A 14,774-nucleotide genomic window follows, 5' to 3' on the forward strand; every position below is an offset into this window, starting at 1 on the left:
GCTCAATAGATATCCCATAATGATATTTTTCCGTCTTTTGAGCCCACGGCAATCCAATGTGTAAGCTGTGCTTTTCGACTGCGTTGTTGATTGATAGCTATAAGGGACCGCGGCTGGTTTCTTTGGATTAAAGTAGAGAGCTCCGGCTTTTCGTCGGCTGGTTCCGTTGGTAGGTGAGTGGTCGACTCGTCGGCTTCAATTTCAGCAAGCGCAATGGCGTAGCAGCCTTCTCGATGCCATTTCAATACGGCTAATTCCTTTATACTTTTGCACGAGTAAACTCGCGCACGACCATCCCATCCACTAGTAACAAGTATTTTTTCATCAGACCGTATTTTCAGTCCCTGTTGGCCTGCGTGTTTGGTATTCACGACTCTTAATGGCACCTGGTCCCCAGATTTCACATCATCGCTTCTCAGAGGAAGCGGGTGCCTCACAATCATCGCATCCGCTGAAGACGTGAAGAAATGGCTTTTATGCATCGGAGAGACGTCTAGCGAGAGAATGGGTTGTGAATGTGCACGGTGCAGATATATTCTTTCCCAATTCCATGTTGACGCATCATCCATGTCTTCTATGACAATAGGCCCTTGTTGCATATGAACCATAGCTTGGCCATCTTCGTACCCGGATACCACGTATAAGTCACCAGTCGAGGAAAAGAATATCTCCAACGCCATCACCATACCCGTGTTAACCGACTTGTCTGCGTATATTATGCATATCCGCTTCTGTGAAGGTAGATGAAAGATATCAATTCCGCCGGTATTCATGGCGTTGGGTACAGCAATGAACATTTCAGAGGACACCTTGGGCATGCAGTTCCCAGGCAAAGCGTCCACAGAGCTGACTTGCTCCAAACAGGAACCCTCGAGATTTGGCTCATAGCTCAAAGAAGGCTTGAAGCAAATAGAAAAGCCACAGAAATTCAATGCGTTCACCGTGATCGAATAGATCAACCAAGGATCCTTCATATTTTTAGGGGTAGAATTTTCTTCGATAGGCAATCTTTTATCGAGAAGCTCTTCCTCTTTTGTGTTTAACCTCCATACACGGAGAGCATTGTCTCTCCCATGGCTATTCAGAATTCGTTAATGATAATTAGATGTAAAACTTGGCTGGAGAACCATACGTAAACACCCTCATCTCCGACGAGTCACTAGCAGCTTGCTCATTCGCATCACATAAATGACCGCCATCGGCAGCGAATTTGACCCCTTTGACATTTAAAATGGACCCCTCATGGGCCTTCCAGGTTGCAACCGGTCGCTTGGTAGTCATATTCCAGACGATAGCCCATCCGTCCGCGTCGCCAGAAACAAGCCTTGTATTTTGGTTGTAGAAGTGCAGGGCATGAACGGGGGCTGCATGGCCACGAAGAACATACACCGGGGTCGCCGGAGGATGCATCGTAGACTGTAAACCTGAAGAAGTCATCTTGGAGAGACAACGGCAGGGCCGTCGATGTGAACGAGGAAAACAAGACCTCGCTGTGGAGTAACTACGGGCTATGGAATACAATACCAGAGTGAACGAGTTGCGGTTGCTTGGCGGCTTACTTAAGAGCCATTTTTGCTTCAGCCTTGTGGAGTACGCTGTATTTTTAAGTATCTGCAATTGTTCTCCGCGCTCCCGGATATGCAACGAAGTACTCTGTATGGAATGCTTATTTTAATGTAGCATTCAATCAGTTGATCACTCAAGGCAGGCTGATGTCCATGCGTGTCACCACTTTACGTATGATATTATATTAGAATGCTCCCCGGAAACAATAAACAGTACGACACAAAATAATTCTAGCATGCATATTGGCCAAAATATGCGAGCTAGACCAAAGAAACCTAAAATATGAGTAGGCTTCGATCAAACTGCAGTTGTGGTATATACACAGGCAATATCATGGAAAAGAGCCAAGCGTATCTGCAAGCGGAAAAATGATCCTGAACGCGTATGCGCAGCAACAAGGATGAGCGGGCTATTAGCAAGACTGTATATACATTAAGGTCCGTTTATCAGGCCGCTCAAAATGCATGACAAGGAGGCACAACAGAAGATTCGTCCTCAATCGAGCCTTCGTGAATGAAGCCTTTGGAGGTACCTTACTTTCCCCGAATCACTCTCAGTAGGAACCATAGTGGTAGTTGTTCAAATGATTATTATGCGGAGCAACGTAATGATTCTGATACGGGTGGTTGTCGAACGAAAAGTCTGCGGTTGCCATAAGTGGGTTGACGATGCCCTGTGGCATCCTGGGTCTTGATGGAGGCGCGCTTGGCAATGCGGAATTCAGCAAAGAGGACCCGAGGTCTGTAGAAGGCCCAGCTGCTGCCATCTGCGGATGCTGACTTTGATGCGGCGACATATGTGAGGTGGCGCTATTCCAACCCCATTTCTCGATAAGTTCATGCTGTAGAAAGCCAACTTGCCATCCTGTCTCCTTGATGATTTTATCCAAAATGGCAATCACTTCCTCTTGAGCCTCTCTTCCAACAACACATTCCGCTGCAATAGCTAGGCATCGAATTGAGACGCTGGCAACACCCCTAAACAGTAGTCAGAATCCACCGCTATGGATAGATAGTAAATATCAGCTCACCTGTCTTTCACATGTGCTACAATGCCACAAATATCATGCGCATGAGTATGCTGCATGGACAGCATGTCATCTGAATATTCTGACTCCGTAGGATGCACTTTTGCCAAGAGGCAACAAGCAGTATGGTAGAATAGGCGGCCAACAACAGCGGAGCGTTTGATGAGCCTAAACTATTATCAGCACATAATGCTTTCAGAAGAAAGACTCGACAAGTATCGATCAAGTACCCACCAAACTTCGGGGAATGATGACTTCGAGTTTGTTTCCCATGGATGTAAATAACCCAGCGGCATCATAGATCTCGGGGCACATCTTGCCCACTCATCACACCAAGCTCGCAGCGCGTTCCACTCCTCACAACGCTGGTTTAACCTGGGATCATGGGAACTTCGATCAAGCCCTTGGTACGCCATAGTGGCTCGATAATTTGCGATTTTCGCACATATATATAACATTCGATGGGTCCAAAACTCCTCATCGCCCGCGATGCTCCCTTGATTCAGGCTCATGTTCATATCGATATCCCATGTATCCGGATCCCAGGCCATTTTCCAGTTGAAGTGGAGGCAACTCAGCAGTTCCATGCCAACATTCAACCAGAAACATGCGCCGCCAATACCAGTTGTTTTGGCATTCCAGCGGCATTCCTTGATCAACGCACGGGCACCAGCGATATGATTCATTCTCTGCATGGCCTTTTCACACATAACTTCATAAACATTAAGGACCACTGCTGTGGTTGCACACAGCACCGTATCACGATTCGGATCTTGTAAACAGGTTAGGAGATCTCTAGTCGAAATGTTGTAATAATATAGCGCCTTCTCTTCACCGAATGAAGGATTTACTAGAAATAAATGTCGTGCACCGCAAGCCAGGAGAGCATTTAAGAGCATTGGTTCCCCAAGTGCGTGGAAAGGAAGAATTTGGGTAAACTATTCTAGTCAGTCGAATGACAAAACCCTTGTTCACGAAGAGAGCTCACATACGTGTTTTCCAGGATCCATGGAATCCATCCAAAGTCCTACTTCCTCCACGTACACCTGCATAAGTAATACCTCCTCTGCGGTATTCAAGTAGGGTCGAAGTTCATTCGCTGGAGCCAAGGGATGTTTTGGGGCATCAAAAGGAGAACGAGCAATCGCGTGTTCCGTATATGCAGAATCTGGGGCCGGTGCTTGAGGCGTGCTATGGAATATTGGCTCCGCTGTAATGTCTGGCTGCGGATGCTCCGCAAATGGAGTCAGCAATGACGCACTTGTCAGTCCTGGGTGTGGCGTTGCCATTGCTTGTGTCTCACGATAGGAATACGCGGGGCCAGCTCGCCGACTTGGGGTCTCCCTTTTTAATGAAGGATACCTCTCGTAGCCGCCTAGGTACTCCGATGCTATCTCGCGAGATTCATCATGGAAGTTTACCTGCCAATCATGGCTGGAGGGCACGGCATATGGGGGTGCGGCAACCTGAGTATCGATGAAATTTAGACGAACTCCACGTTTGCACAGTCTATCCGACTTCTGGCAGTTCTGGCAACGAGGAAGAGTTTCATCGCATTTGAGATGCCGCTCTCTGCATGTTAGACAACCGGTCCTGACACGCTTAGATTTGGGTGCATCCGGCCGTGTTGCTGGCCCAGCGCCCCGCCCCGCGGCGGCGGCTCCAGCAACAGTGCTGCCAACGGCACTTTGTTGCTTCACAGTAGCGCTCTGTGATGGATTCGAATCCACCTTCGCTGCTATCTGATACGCTCCTCCATTTCCAGAATAGTCAGGTATCGCTGATACAGAAGGTGAAGCGGCGAGATTTAAAGGAATATCGAAGTCATTCTGCGGGAGCAGGTGTCCGCCAACGGTTGATGACATTGATATCGCGTAATATACTGTTGTCCATAAAATTATAGCCCAGGATTCGAGGCAGCAGGCGAAACTTTTCCCTCGAAGCGCAACTTTGCGCCCGATTTCATGAAAAGAGTTCCCCTTTCACCTCCACATCTATCGCAGTATTCACTGCCCGATGCTTTTCCCCCGTGACGTAACACGTAGCGCGCTTTCGGGTACCATGGGATATGCCAAGTGAGAGCAAGAAAGGGCAGATTCGGCGAGTGAGGGTCTATGTAGGATTGTTGTTGTTCGCTTGCAGGGATCTGTTAAATATCGCGCCGGGGACTGTCCGCAGTCTGTAGGGATCTATACGGGACGGTTTGCAAATGAATCTCGGCGTTGTTGAAATTTGATCGCGCGCGTCGAAGGCAGGTGGTTCTCGGAATGACGGTGAGCTGCACAAAGATATTCCATTTAGAAGATGCGCGCTAAACAAGGAGCCGTGGAGCACCAGGAACAGGGAAGGGCTGACACAAGGAGCGCAGGCTCAACCGATGGGATAATGACGGGGACTAAAGGCGTGAATATATATCTTGCTTACCACGGAGGGTTGGAGGAAAAACTTTCGATGTCAATCACGTCTCGATCTGGCGAGGTGTTCGTCCCGATGGATTGGTTCGTGGCACCAAGACAGACGATCGTGAACGGGATGCCGAAAAGGCGTGGCTCTGGTTCTGAGCAAGACTCAACGGATGCTGATCGGAATTAAATATCACAGATTAACAGAGGTCCCGGGAACCGTTAGGGCTCTCAATGGAGGGGCTGGTTATGGGGTAGGGAGTCCGTACCCTCCAAGGTGCTTGGGGTGGAACATTCAGGTCTGTCTGTTTGGCCGGCTGACAGCCGGGGTGCTCGAGGAAACCCTGGGGGTCAAGGAACATGAATTGGCAATACGATTGACTTGTTTTGAAAGAGCATCGATCAAGCCCGATGAAGACACTATTGCTATTATTTTGATACGGCTGTCCCTGAATAAGTTTAGTTAACATTAATTTTGTGTTTCATCCGGACATTTTGAGACGGATGCCTCCTCTTCTGGCGGGTCCACTAACAACAATCGAAGCCCGAAAATATGAATCAATAATCTATCTAGAGGAAGGTTATGCATGAAAGCCTGCACCTAATGTGAAGAATATACCCTCCGGTCGTATATGCCCCTCCCAAATTGTACACAGAAACCGTCTGTCTCAACAAAGAATACCCGGAAGTGAAAAGGAGTCGATGAGAACCCGGCTGCTACCTTCGGCGTAAACGAGGCAGCCTGACGGGCGCAACTAAAAGAAAGACCAGTGCTGAAGAAACGATGCTTGAGAGGAAAGTGATACGCAAAGCACGTTCATACGCATCAATAACTATAGTAGAGAATGTGTTATTAGCACTTCCTCTCACGTATTCAAAGTTTTTGGCTACTTGCCTTGATACTGATGGATTGGATCCAGCTCAGATATAGCGGCAACAGATCTTCGGACACGTTGAATAATCTCTGCCTTATCGTCCCCCGTAACTGAGAGGTTGAGGTACACACGAAGCGAGTTCTGAAGGACCCAACTGCTTATAGCCACCCCCATAACTGACCCTAGGTTGCGGAACAAACCAAGCGTCGTTGTAACCACTGCCTGTTCTCCCTGCTCGCTGACAGCCAGTACGGATAACATTGTCGCGGGGAATGCAAAGCCCTGTCCAAAGGACGCCGGACTAACCGATAGCATCCCTATCCAGCCTGGCGCATCTCTACGTAGCATGCTCATAGAGCACGTGCCATAGATTAGACATATGCTTCCAAGAATAAGTGGAGGTTTTAGTCGGCGAGTCTTTGTCATGAGGAGTCCAGTAAATACGCTGCTTATCATGAGCATGAGTGACGCTCCGACGAGGCGAAAACCTGCGTTAGTGGGCGACTCCAATTTTACCGCCTGGAAGTACAGAGGAGCGTTAAATAGGACCGTGTTAATCGTGATATTTGCGCAAAAATTGCCGAGGATCAAGTTCGCACGCGGGAAACTGGAGAGCAAAGGCAACGGCATCACGGGCCGTTTTGCCTCGCGCTCAACCCTGATAAAAAGAGCAACAATCGCACCAAATGCTGCCAAAGAGCATATAACCAGTGGATGATCCCAAGATAAGACATTTCCTCCCAGGTTGATGCCAAGCATCAAAGCAGTCACACCGGTAACCAACAGAAACGACCCCTTTAGATCGATTGACTTGATGGCCTGCATTAAAGAAAACCCTTCTTGATACGCTAATTGTGGTCCGAGGGATTGGGGGGTAGTGAAGTACGCCGCTACTAGATAGATAAAAATGAAGGGCAGTTGGATGCCAAACGCCGCTCTCCAGCCAAGTTTGTCTGCCAAGAGTCCACCGAAAGCCAGGCCAAGGGATGAGCCCGTTCCATACGCAAGATTGATATACGACTGATATATTCCTCTATATTCAACGTAAATCAGATCAGAGCTCATTATCATCCCAAGGGAGGCAACAGCCCCGGCTCCCAGACCACAGCAAACTCTTGCGGCTATAAAGCTTCCGATACTTTGAGCTAGCGCGCACCAAGCCGTTGTGATGAAGAACACGAAGATCGCGAATAGATAAACCGGTCGTCGACCGAAAGTATCGGACACCCGGCCGAAGAGCGGCTGGAAAGCTGTGCATGTTAAGAGGAACCCCGTCGATAACCATGAGGCCGAATTCGAGGAACTAAAATATGACGTAACCACAGGGTGTATGGAGCCCATCAGAGTGGAATCGAAGAATGCGATTATATACGAAAATAGAATACCGGTGAAGATAACCCAGAATTGGGCAGGGCTGACATTGATGAAATGGTGCGATCCCTTGGGCGTTGTTTGTTTGGCAGCCTCAGAAGCTCCATCTCTAGGAGATACGGGAGGGAATCCAGGCTCAGTTTCACCGCCGTGGGGAACTGACTGAACGTTGGCGAGGTCCCGGTCCAAGGACTCCTCGTCGATATCGTCAGGGATATCCGGAACACTGGCGGTGCCATTGTGAAGTAACGGCGTCGACTCAGTGACTCTCCGAGGCGAAGACATGACGGCCGGCTGCAGCAATCAAACGTGATAATGTCCCACCCTACTCTGTACTCCGTCCACAATGCGAACACCCGCCTTCCAAAACGCTTCTCTATAGGCCACTCTTGTGCCAGTTCATATATCCAGGAGTAGCGAAATTAAGGTCAATTCCCGTCACCATGGGGCGGGATATACTCCGTATCACCTGAGGAATGAACTATCGAAGTCAGCCTCAGCGTACATTTGTGGAATGGCCGGGGCGGCAATCTGTGATATTGTAATCGTATGAATACCTGGAAACCATACCTGCATCGAAAATAGGACAGTGAAGCCCGCGCTTGCCGTACACAGCGAAAAATGATTGGCGGCTCCCCGATTCACCCAATTGTCATGAATTGAGTCCTGAACCCGTCCATGACGACTAGTCGCGGCGAGCCGCGTTCAACCAGCGTGCGATTTAAGTTGGGCTTGGCGTGATAAGGGCGGTGATTGCGAGCAAAATCCGGGGTCATGTGGATCGGCATTAGTCATTCTGCCGCCCCCTTTGCCGGTCGCCAGGGCGGTGAGCTGCCGGTCCCGATGGCCAAAAATGGCATAGCGAGCGGTCTCGGCCAATCAAGCATCCCGGGCCAATCGGCCGGTTGCTCTGCCGCCCACCGCCGCACGTCGCCGGGCAATAGGAAACAAGGGATGTGGTGGAGATGAACCTTTCTTCCCAACGCCCGACACTGTGACCGGCAGAATCGCTCTGACTCCATACCTTGTCTACGCTTCGATCATGAAAAGCACGTTGAAGAGCGCCCCTCTCTCTGCCACACATCCTCGTTGCCATCGACTGCCCCCTTGACAGAGACCTACATACTGTTGCAGACGCCATATCCAACTGCAACGTCCTTGCGAAGCAGCCATGAGAGTACCACTTCGGATTGCGGTGCTCGAATGCGACGAGCCCTTGACCAACACCAAGGCCAAATATGGTGGCTACGGTGGTGTGTTTGAAGCCTTGTTACGTGCCTCGGCGACAGGTCTGGACGTACCCTACAAAATCAACCCCGATTCTGATCTGCAGATCTCGAAATGGGATATTGTGAACAAGAGTGATGCATACCCGAAATTAGAGGATATCGATGCGGTACTGATCACCGGCGCAAGTATGTCCATTCCCCATCGCCCCGGTACATATATATCCGTGTATCACTGACCCTTTGTTCGTTATTACAGGATATAATTCATATGATGATACGCCCTGGATCCTCAAACTTGTCGAATTCACAAAGAAAATAGTTGCTCAAGACCGTGTCCGCTTGATCGGCGTGTGCTTCGGACACCAGATCCTTGGACGGGCTCTAGGTGCCAAGGTCGGTCCTAATGACGCCGGATGGGAGGTGGCTGTCCATGATGTAGACCTCACAGAGCAAGGAAAGAAACTACTTGGCCTGGAGAAATTGGTATGTCTCCGATGTCCTGTTGGACTAGTTGTGAAAGAGAGGTGGGGTTCTAATATGTTTGCCGAAATGTGCAGCGCCTCCAGCAAATGCACCGCGATATAGTGCATCACTATCCACCGGACGTTATCCCACTTGGATCCTCACCTCGATGTGAAGTGCAAGGAATGTACTCTCCGCGCAAGTTCATCACAGTCCAAGGTCATCCTGAATTTACCGAAGAGATCGTGATAGAACTACTCCATACCCGGAAGTATATGGGTGCGTTCCCGCCAGGCATTTATGAAGAAGGTATGGACTCGGTCGCAAAAGAGAACGATGGCCTCGCCGTTGGGAAGTCTTTTCTTAAGTTCCTGCTCGAAGACTGAAAGCTCAACTTTGAGAATCAATGGATGATACAGCGGGATAGAGTCCCAAACAGATGCCGTGAATAGACCTTATTGGCTCCTGGGGGGTTTTTATATGCATAATTTAGTTTACAGACATGATTCTTGAAACGATAGAGTACAACATCTCTATAATATGCAGACACAAATTTTTCTTTCCTGGAGCATCTCCACTGAGAGCATATGGCTGCGGAAACATCAGCAACAGTGATACCTCGACCAAATCGCGATCAACAGATAGGTTTCGCTAAAGCTGCAGACAGGGCCGTGTAGTATCACATGGTCGTGTTCTGCTTCACGACTCCACTCCAATCTTTTATTCTACCACGGTATCTCCAAGATTTCTTGTAAAAAACTTTTTGCTCCCATCATTTCTAGTACCAAAGGGATATCTCTTTTCACACACTTCCTTCTCTTTCCAAAAAGCCCGGATCGGACTCTATTCTCCTCTCAAATTTCGACCACCAGTCCCTGAAGCTCTTCAACGGCACCATCTCTTCCCGCCCGTCTGACGTCGCAAAGCTTGAAAGGAAATTGAAAGCGTTCCCAATTATCCTTTGAGCAAGCAGCTTCGTTGGTATATTCGGTCTCTGAAACATATCACCCCTCCTGACAAGCTCTGTAGATGCCGATTGAGCCTTCAATGTAGCTAGTTTGGAAGCCACGGTCTGTGCCGGTTCAATGGATATGCCTAGGGTAACGGTCATATTGATATTGGGTGATGGTGGAGATCCCGCGTCAAGCATTTCATCTTCCTCTTCGGCTTCCGTGCGTTGGCGAACGGGGTCATTGACTTTGAATATCGCAGAAGGTTTTTCGTTGGCAATTGCGCCGAGAAAGCGGAAATCCTGTGGATTGGGGTTTGGATTCGCTTCTGTGGAGAATTGGATATATACAGCTGCTGCTGCGTCGGCGGGAAGTGTGATGCCGGGGAGAAGAAAGACGACAATGTGCGAGAACTTGGGCCATGCGGGGAAGGTAAATACGAAATTTGTCGCGGGGGAACTAGGATCTGCTTGGATGGGGGTGGGATTCGTGAGGCACGGCCGGCTAGGTAAGACAACGGAAAACATCTTGGGCTAGGCTGCTAGTCAGTCAGCCCTTGAGCTGGGTTGAAGGAGCTTTCGTGTGTTCTTGAACTTTCCAACGGCTCGGGGGCGGCGGGCAACCTGTAGAATGCGGGGTTAGTACGCTGCTAGATTAGCGTTCTGTCGATTGAGCATCCATTACTTTGCGGTGTAAAGGAATGTAAAAGCACGATCCTATAAGCTATAGTCGAAAAACCGCAGGCTCTGTGCCATTGCGCGGAAACAAATGGAGCTCGGAGGAACTGGGCAGCTGTTGTTGACTTGGCCGGCCCCAGCGAATTCCGCCCGAACCTTGTAGGTCACGTGAGAAATAGAATTTCGGTTAGTAATCAAGATTACGGAGGAGTCGGTGCTGATTAGCGAGGTCCCCGCAAAACGATCCAGCGAAACAGAAAGGGGGGAGGGGGGGTTTTGGCGAGCCATGAAGGGAAGAAGTGAATGCGGAATCCGAGCTCCGAGGCCAGCAGCTGTCGACTAGAATTAAGTGAGGGGATTCAGATATGAGCAAGTCCTATCTTGACCTGGTCAACGAGTGTGATAGGTATGTGAAGTCCTCTTTGGATTTGGAGGATAGAAGCAGCTGTTGACACGCGGGACGCAGGTTCCCCTATTGCCACGATGACCCTGTGTTTTACGAGCAATATATAACCAACTATCACACATTCAAAATCTCTGGCTGCAGTGCGGGACTGGGGTATATCCCCAATTTTGTAGTTGACAAGTTCCCTTGGCCAAAGGATCTCTGGGAAATAAACCACGAGACGCGCACAGTGACACTCCTGGCTCCCCATGATGCCGCTGCGGAACAACGGACCGACCTTCTTGCTCGCACATTAGCCGCTGCCGTTAAAGAAGACACTTTTCAGGTCCTCCGAGGCTGGCGCAATGAGTTATACCCCATTTATGGGCCGGGCAAGAAATTGCTAGGCAGCATTGAGCGCTCCGGCAGCAATCTTTTTGGAATCCTGACTTATGGAGTGCATATGACGGTCTATGTGAACGACGAGAATGGTATTAGAATTTGGGTTGCTCGAAGATCAAAGACAAAGCAAACGTATCCCGGAATGTTGGATAACACCGTTGGCGGGGGGATCAGCACTGGCGAACAACCATTCGAAAGTTTGGTCCGCGAGGCCATAGAGGAAGCTTCCTTGCCCGAAGATCTAGTCAGGGCCAATACAAAAGCTGTTGGATGCGTTACATATACATATATACGAGATGCGCGCGCGGGTGGTGAAACGGGGCTTCTCCAACCGGAATGTGAATACGTCTATGATTTGGAAGTCGATTCGAGCGTCGTTCCAAAGCCGTGCGATACCGAAGTGGAAGGCTTTTACCTGTGGACTGTTGACGAAGTGAAGGCTGCATTGGCCAATGGGGAATTCAAGCCCAACTGCTCTGTTGTGCTTATAGACTTCTTCATCAGGCATAACATCATAACACAGGAGAATGAGCAGGATTATCTGGAGATACAAGCCAGGATCCATCGCCGTCATGAGGTCCCCACCCTTTGACGCGTCTCTTAGATAACATCCCTGTTTTTATTTATTTAGACAAACACAGTGATTCCTTAAAGACTTTAGAACCTAACCAGATAGAACGCCGGCGCTAAATGCAATCCGAGAGTATTTCCTCTTAAGCTTTTTATTTCGTTTGTTGTTCCGTATTATCCCGTACTACCGCATTAACCTGACCGTGGTATTATCGGGTTTAAAAGGTCGAACCTGTTCGAGCTTATTTCTTTATCAAGAGGTAAACGTAGTCGATTCTCAACGGGTTGAGCTTCTTGTATGGTCCATCCAGATACAGAAGTAATCCGCCAAATGAAACAAAGACAGCCCTGGTTCACCGAGAACATATTAGCTTTTGGTTTCATAACCTTGAACACTCGATCTACCAGCCTGTATGCAATAATCAGGCCAAATGGGGAATGCTCACATGTTCCCTGCCGTGCTACTGTCTTCAAATCGATAGACTTTCCCATAGCACACGTAGTCATAGTCATTTGCCAACGTTGTCTCGCCCATACCTACATCTCTCCAAACAGCTCGCCCTCCGGCACCTTCATCTTTACCGTCTAGCGCTAATGTGGATGCGAGAGCGAGTGAAAGAGATTCACCAGGCGCGCACGGATAGAGCTCAGAGTTTACGTCAAGAGTGAAGGTGGTTAGCTGATCTGTGGACGTACAGCTGATGCGAGAGACGCGATCGTATTTTTGAGCGTTAATTGACGTGATAGTGAAGGTGTCTTCGAAGAGGATCGGGTCAGACATGTCTGCGGTAGAAGGTACGGCGGGGAGGATCAGGCGGAATGGAAGCTTCTTTTCGTTATTGCTTGTATTAAAACAGGTGGATTGAACACCAGAGTATAGTGATTGGGGGGATATAACTTGCTTTATCAAAAAGGACTCTTCAAACGGTGAGCGTCGTCGGTTCATACAAGCCGAGAAAGGATTTCGGGGTTGAAAGCTTCTGCGCGTAGAATTTTTAGTGCTGCTTTAACTTAAGTAAGAAGCACCGGTGATAGTCACTAAAACGGCGTCAGTTATCATCAGAAATGAATTAGTAGCTTCCTGCGCCACAAATGTGGCTTGAACACATTGTCAGCAGCCATGTGCGTCCGGCTCCCGCATTCTCTAATAGCTCCGTCCAGATCAATTCTCATAAATATAGCCATGTCATTCCGCAAGCGGAACATAGGGCTTTCGACCGGAACACAGCGCACGGCTGGTCCGCATGGTCCCACGAAAGATGTAGCTCAACATCCGGTTCTTGGCCTCCGCCCGTCGCCTGTGGATGGTCGACAAACCACCTCTACTGGCACCCCCACCTTGGACAACTTGCTTGCAGGACACGCCGGACTCGCCCTCGGGTCCTCTCTGCTAGTTGAAGAGAGCGGTACTACGGATTTCGCTGGCGCATTGTTGAGGTATTATGCGGCGGAAGGGATAGTTCAAGAGCATCAACTCCATGTGGTGGGGTTTGATCCGCAATGGGCAGCAACCCTTCCTGGTCTGGTTGGGGCAGCAGAGGCCGCAGATGAAAAGCCCAGAGAAAAAGGTGAAAAGATGAAAATTGCATGGAGATATGAAAAGTTGGGGGATTTCGGCGCAGGGATAACTCCGTCGAGAGGTACGTTTATAGAAGAATCCGTGCAAACTTGACGACCTACATAATCTAATGCGTTACACACAGCACCCACTGCCGTTGCAGACAAAAGCGATCTTTCGGCTGCACCCCAAGCCGTACCTGCAGTATTTTGCCATGCGTTCGACCTGACAAAACGCCTAACACATCCCGGAATGTCGTCCGTAAATTTTATACCGCTCTCCCCTCCAACTTTCCAAAGCTCCCCGCTTGCATCAGTTGGTCAAAGGCTATCTCAAGCGATATCGACTTCTCCCCCACATACAATCCACAGAGTAATCATCCCGTCGCTCCTTTCTCCCGCTCTTTATCCGCCCCAAGCTAGTAAGCCAGAATGTGTCCTACAGTTCCTACATTCAATTCGGGCGCTGTTATCCACACACTCTAATCGCATGACGGCGATGATAACTCTGCCACTTTCTCTTTATCCACGGTCATCCGGCCTTGTGCGTTGGATCGAACTTCTAACCGATGGCGTCATCGAGCTCGCTCCCTTCCCCCATTCGGCGCATTCAAATCCATCTACCACGTCCGGTGCCGCCACTGCGCAGGAAGAGCCTCCACAGGGGATGCTAAAAATCCACCGGCTACCGGTTTTCCACGAACGAGGCGGCGGAGGTGACAAGAACATGGGTGAGGATTGGGCCTTTACTTTCAGCAGAAGGAAGTTCACAATCAAGCCGTTTTCACTACCCCCCGTAGACGGGGATAATGAAGCACAGCAAGGCGCTCCTTCATCCGGGAAAAGCAAAGCAGACCTCGAATTCTGAATTCTATTTCGGTCCCTACCATATCTATCGCACATGGTCATCTTCATAATCCTCCGCCTCACGAGTCAATTCGTCCAGTTCAATCTGCTCAGATAGGGCGGCGCCGCTATTTGTCATTGTTCGTAGATAGTTACGATCATACACCCCGGTTTGAGACCCGCCACGAGAGTTCGTGATTCGGATTCCGAAGAGAGTCCGCAAGGAAACGGTGAAGATGCCAATTGCTGTTATGGCGTTAGTAATTGATGACACGGCGCAGGAAGCCAATAACTCAATTTCGTACCGCCGAGTAAGAAAAACGAACACAGTAAAAGCCACAGGATAGCCATTTTCGCTCGTGGGGGAAGGGATCTGTGATTCTCCTCTCGCAGCACTCTGCGAAGCGGTCACATAATTACCTCTACGTTGGTTAAGAGCGTTTCTGGTCTTGGCG

At 49.4% G+C, this 14,774-nt stretch overlaps 9 protein-coding genes across 9 annotated transcripts; 3 read left to right on the forward strand and 6 right to left on the reverse strand.

The window, feature by feature from the left end:
• Positions 1–2: 2 nt before the first annotated feature.
• On the reverse strand, positions 3–1,440 carry ASA1 (ASTRA complex subunit; the record flags this gene model as incomplete). The annotated part of the gene is made up of 2 exons (XM_003066326.2): positions 1,133–1,440; positions 3–1,077 (listed from the first exon to the last, which is right to left on the reverse strand). The coding sequence occupies exons 1-2, from the start codon at positions 1,435–1,437 to the stop codon at positions 3–5; spliced, it is 1,380 nt and encodes a 459-aa protein (XP_003066372.2). The 5' UTR covers positions 1,438–1,440.
• A 413-nt stretch (positions 1,441–1,853) lies between these two features.
• On the reverse strand, positions 1,854–4,458 carry D8B26_002428 (uncharacterized protein; the record flags this gene model as incomplete). Its single annotated transcript, XM_066123828.1, has 4 exons — positions 1,854–2,543; positions 2,597–2,761; positions 2,828–3,531; positions 3,586–4,458. The coding sequence occupies 4 exons, from the start codon at positions 4,456–4,458 to the stop codon at positions 2,120–2,122; spliced, it is 2,166 nt and encodes a 721-aa protein (XP_065979903.1). The 3' UTR covers positions 1,854–2,119.
• A 1,424-nt stretch (positions 4,459–5,882) lies between these two features.
• On the reverse strand, positions 5,883–7,918 carry D8B26_002429 (uncharacterized protein; the record flags this gene model as incomplete). Its single annotated transcript, XM_003066328.2, has 2 exons — positions 7,812–7,918; positions 5,883–7,722 (listed from the first exon to the last, which is right to left on the reverse strand). The coding sequence occupies exon 2, from the start codon at positions 7,524–7,526 to the stop codon at positions 5,883–5,885; it is 1,644 nt and encodes a 547-aa protein (XP_003066374.2). The 5' UTR covers positions 7,527–7,722; positions 7,812–7,918.
• Positions 7,919–8,197: 279 nt separating this feature from the next.
• Positions 8,198–9,714, forward strand: D8B26_002430 (uncharacterized protein). The gene is made up of 3 exons (XM_003066329.2): positions 8,198–8,656; positions 8,727–8,953; positions 9,028–9,714. Exons 1-3 carry the CDS (start codon positions 8,413–8,415, stop codon positions 9,316–9,318), a joined length of 762 nt encoding a protein of 253 aa, XP_003066375.2. The 5' UTR covers positions 8,198–8,412; the 3' UTR covers positions 9,319–9,714.
• A 20-nt stretch (positions 9,715–9,734) lies between these two features.
• On the reverse strand, positions 9,735–10,623 carry D8B26_002431 (uncharacterized protein; the record flags this gene model as incomplete). Its single annotated transcript, XM_003066330.2, has 2 exons — positions 10,567–10,623; positions 9,735–10,505 (listed from the first exon to the last, which is right to left on the reverse strand). Exon 2 carries the CDS (start codon positions 10,407–10,409, stop codon positions 9,735–9,737), a length of 675 nt encoding a protein of 224 aa, XP_003066376.1. The 5' UTR covers positions 10,410–10,505; positions 10,567–10,623.
• Positions 10,624–10,805: 182 nt separating this feature from the next.
• D8B26_002432 (uncharacterized protein) lies at positions 10,806–12,120 on the forward strand. The gene is made up of 2 exons (XM_003066331.2): positions 10,806–10,965; positions 11,026–12,120. The coding sequence occupies exons 1-2, from the start codon at positions 10,925–10,927 to the stop codon at positions 11,936–11,938; spliced, it is 954 nt and encodes a 317-aa protein (XP_003066377.2). The 5' UTR covers positions 10,806–10,924; the 3' UTR covers positions 11,939–12,120.
• An 11-nt stretch (positions 12,121–12,131) lies between these two features.
• On the reverse strand, positions 12,132–12,746 carry RPB8 (DNA-directed RNA polymerases I, II, and III subunit RPABC3). Its single transcript, XM_003066332.2, has 2 exons — positions 12,363–12,746; positions 12,132–12,264 (listed from the first exon to the last, which is right to left on the reverse strand). Exons 1-2 carry the CDS (start codon positions 12,695–12,697, stop codon positions 12,159–12,161), a joined length of 441 nt encoding a protein of 146 aa, XP_003066378.1. The 5' UTR covers positions 12,698–12,746; the 3' UTR covers positions 12,132–12,158.
• Positions 12,747–13,099: 353 nt separating this feature from the next.
• On the forward strand, positions 13,100–14,341 carry D8B26_002434 (uncharacterized protein; the record flags this gene model as incomplete). The annotated part of the gene is made up of 2 exons (XM_003066333.2): positions 13,100–13,556; positions 13,620–14,341. The coding sequence occupies 2 exons, from the start codon at positions 13,100–13,102 to the stop codon at positions 14,339–14,341; spliced, it is 1,179 nt and encodes a 392-aa protein (XP_003066379.2).
• Positions 14,342–14,365: 24 nt separating this feature from the next.
• Positions 14,366–14,670, reverse strand: D8B26_002435 (uncharacterized protein; the record flags this gene model as incomplete). The annotated part of the gene is made up of 2 exons (XM_066123829.1): positions 14,366–14,565; positions 14,625–14,670. The coding sequence occupies 2 exons, from the start codon at positions 14,668–14,670 to the stop codon at positions 14,366–14,368; spliced, it is 246 nt and encodes an 81-aa protein (XP_065979904.1).
• Positions 14,671–14,774: the final 104 nt, after the last annotated feature.

This window comes from Coccidioides posadasii, chromosome 1 (assembly GCF_018416015.2).
Source record: "Coccidioides posadasii str. Silveira chromosome 1, complete sequence".
Lineage (NCBI taxonomy): Eukaryota > Fungi > Ascomycota > Eurotiomycetes > Onygenales > Onygenaceae > Coccidioides > Coccidioides posadasii.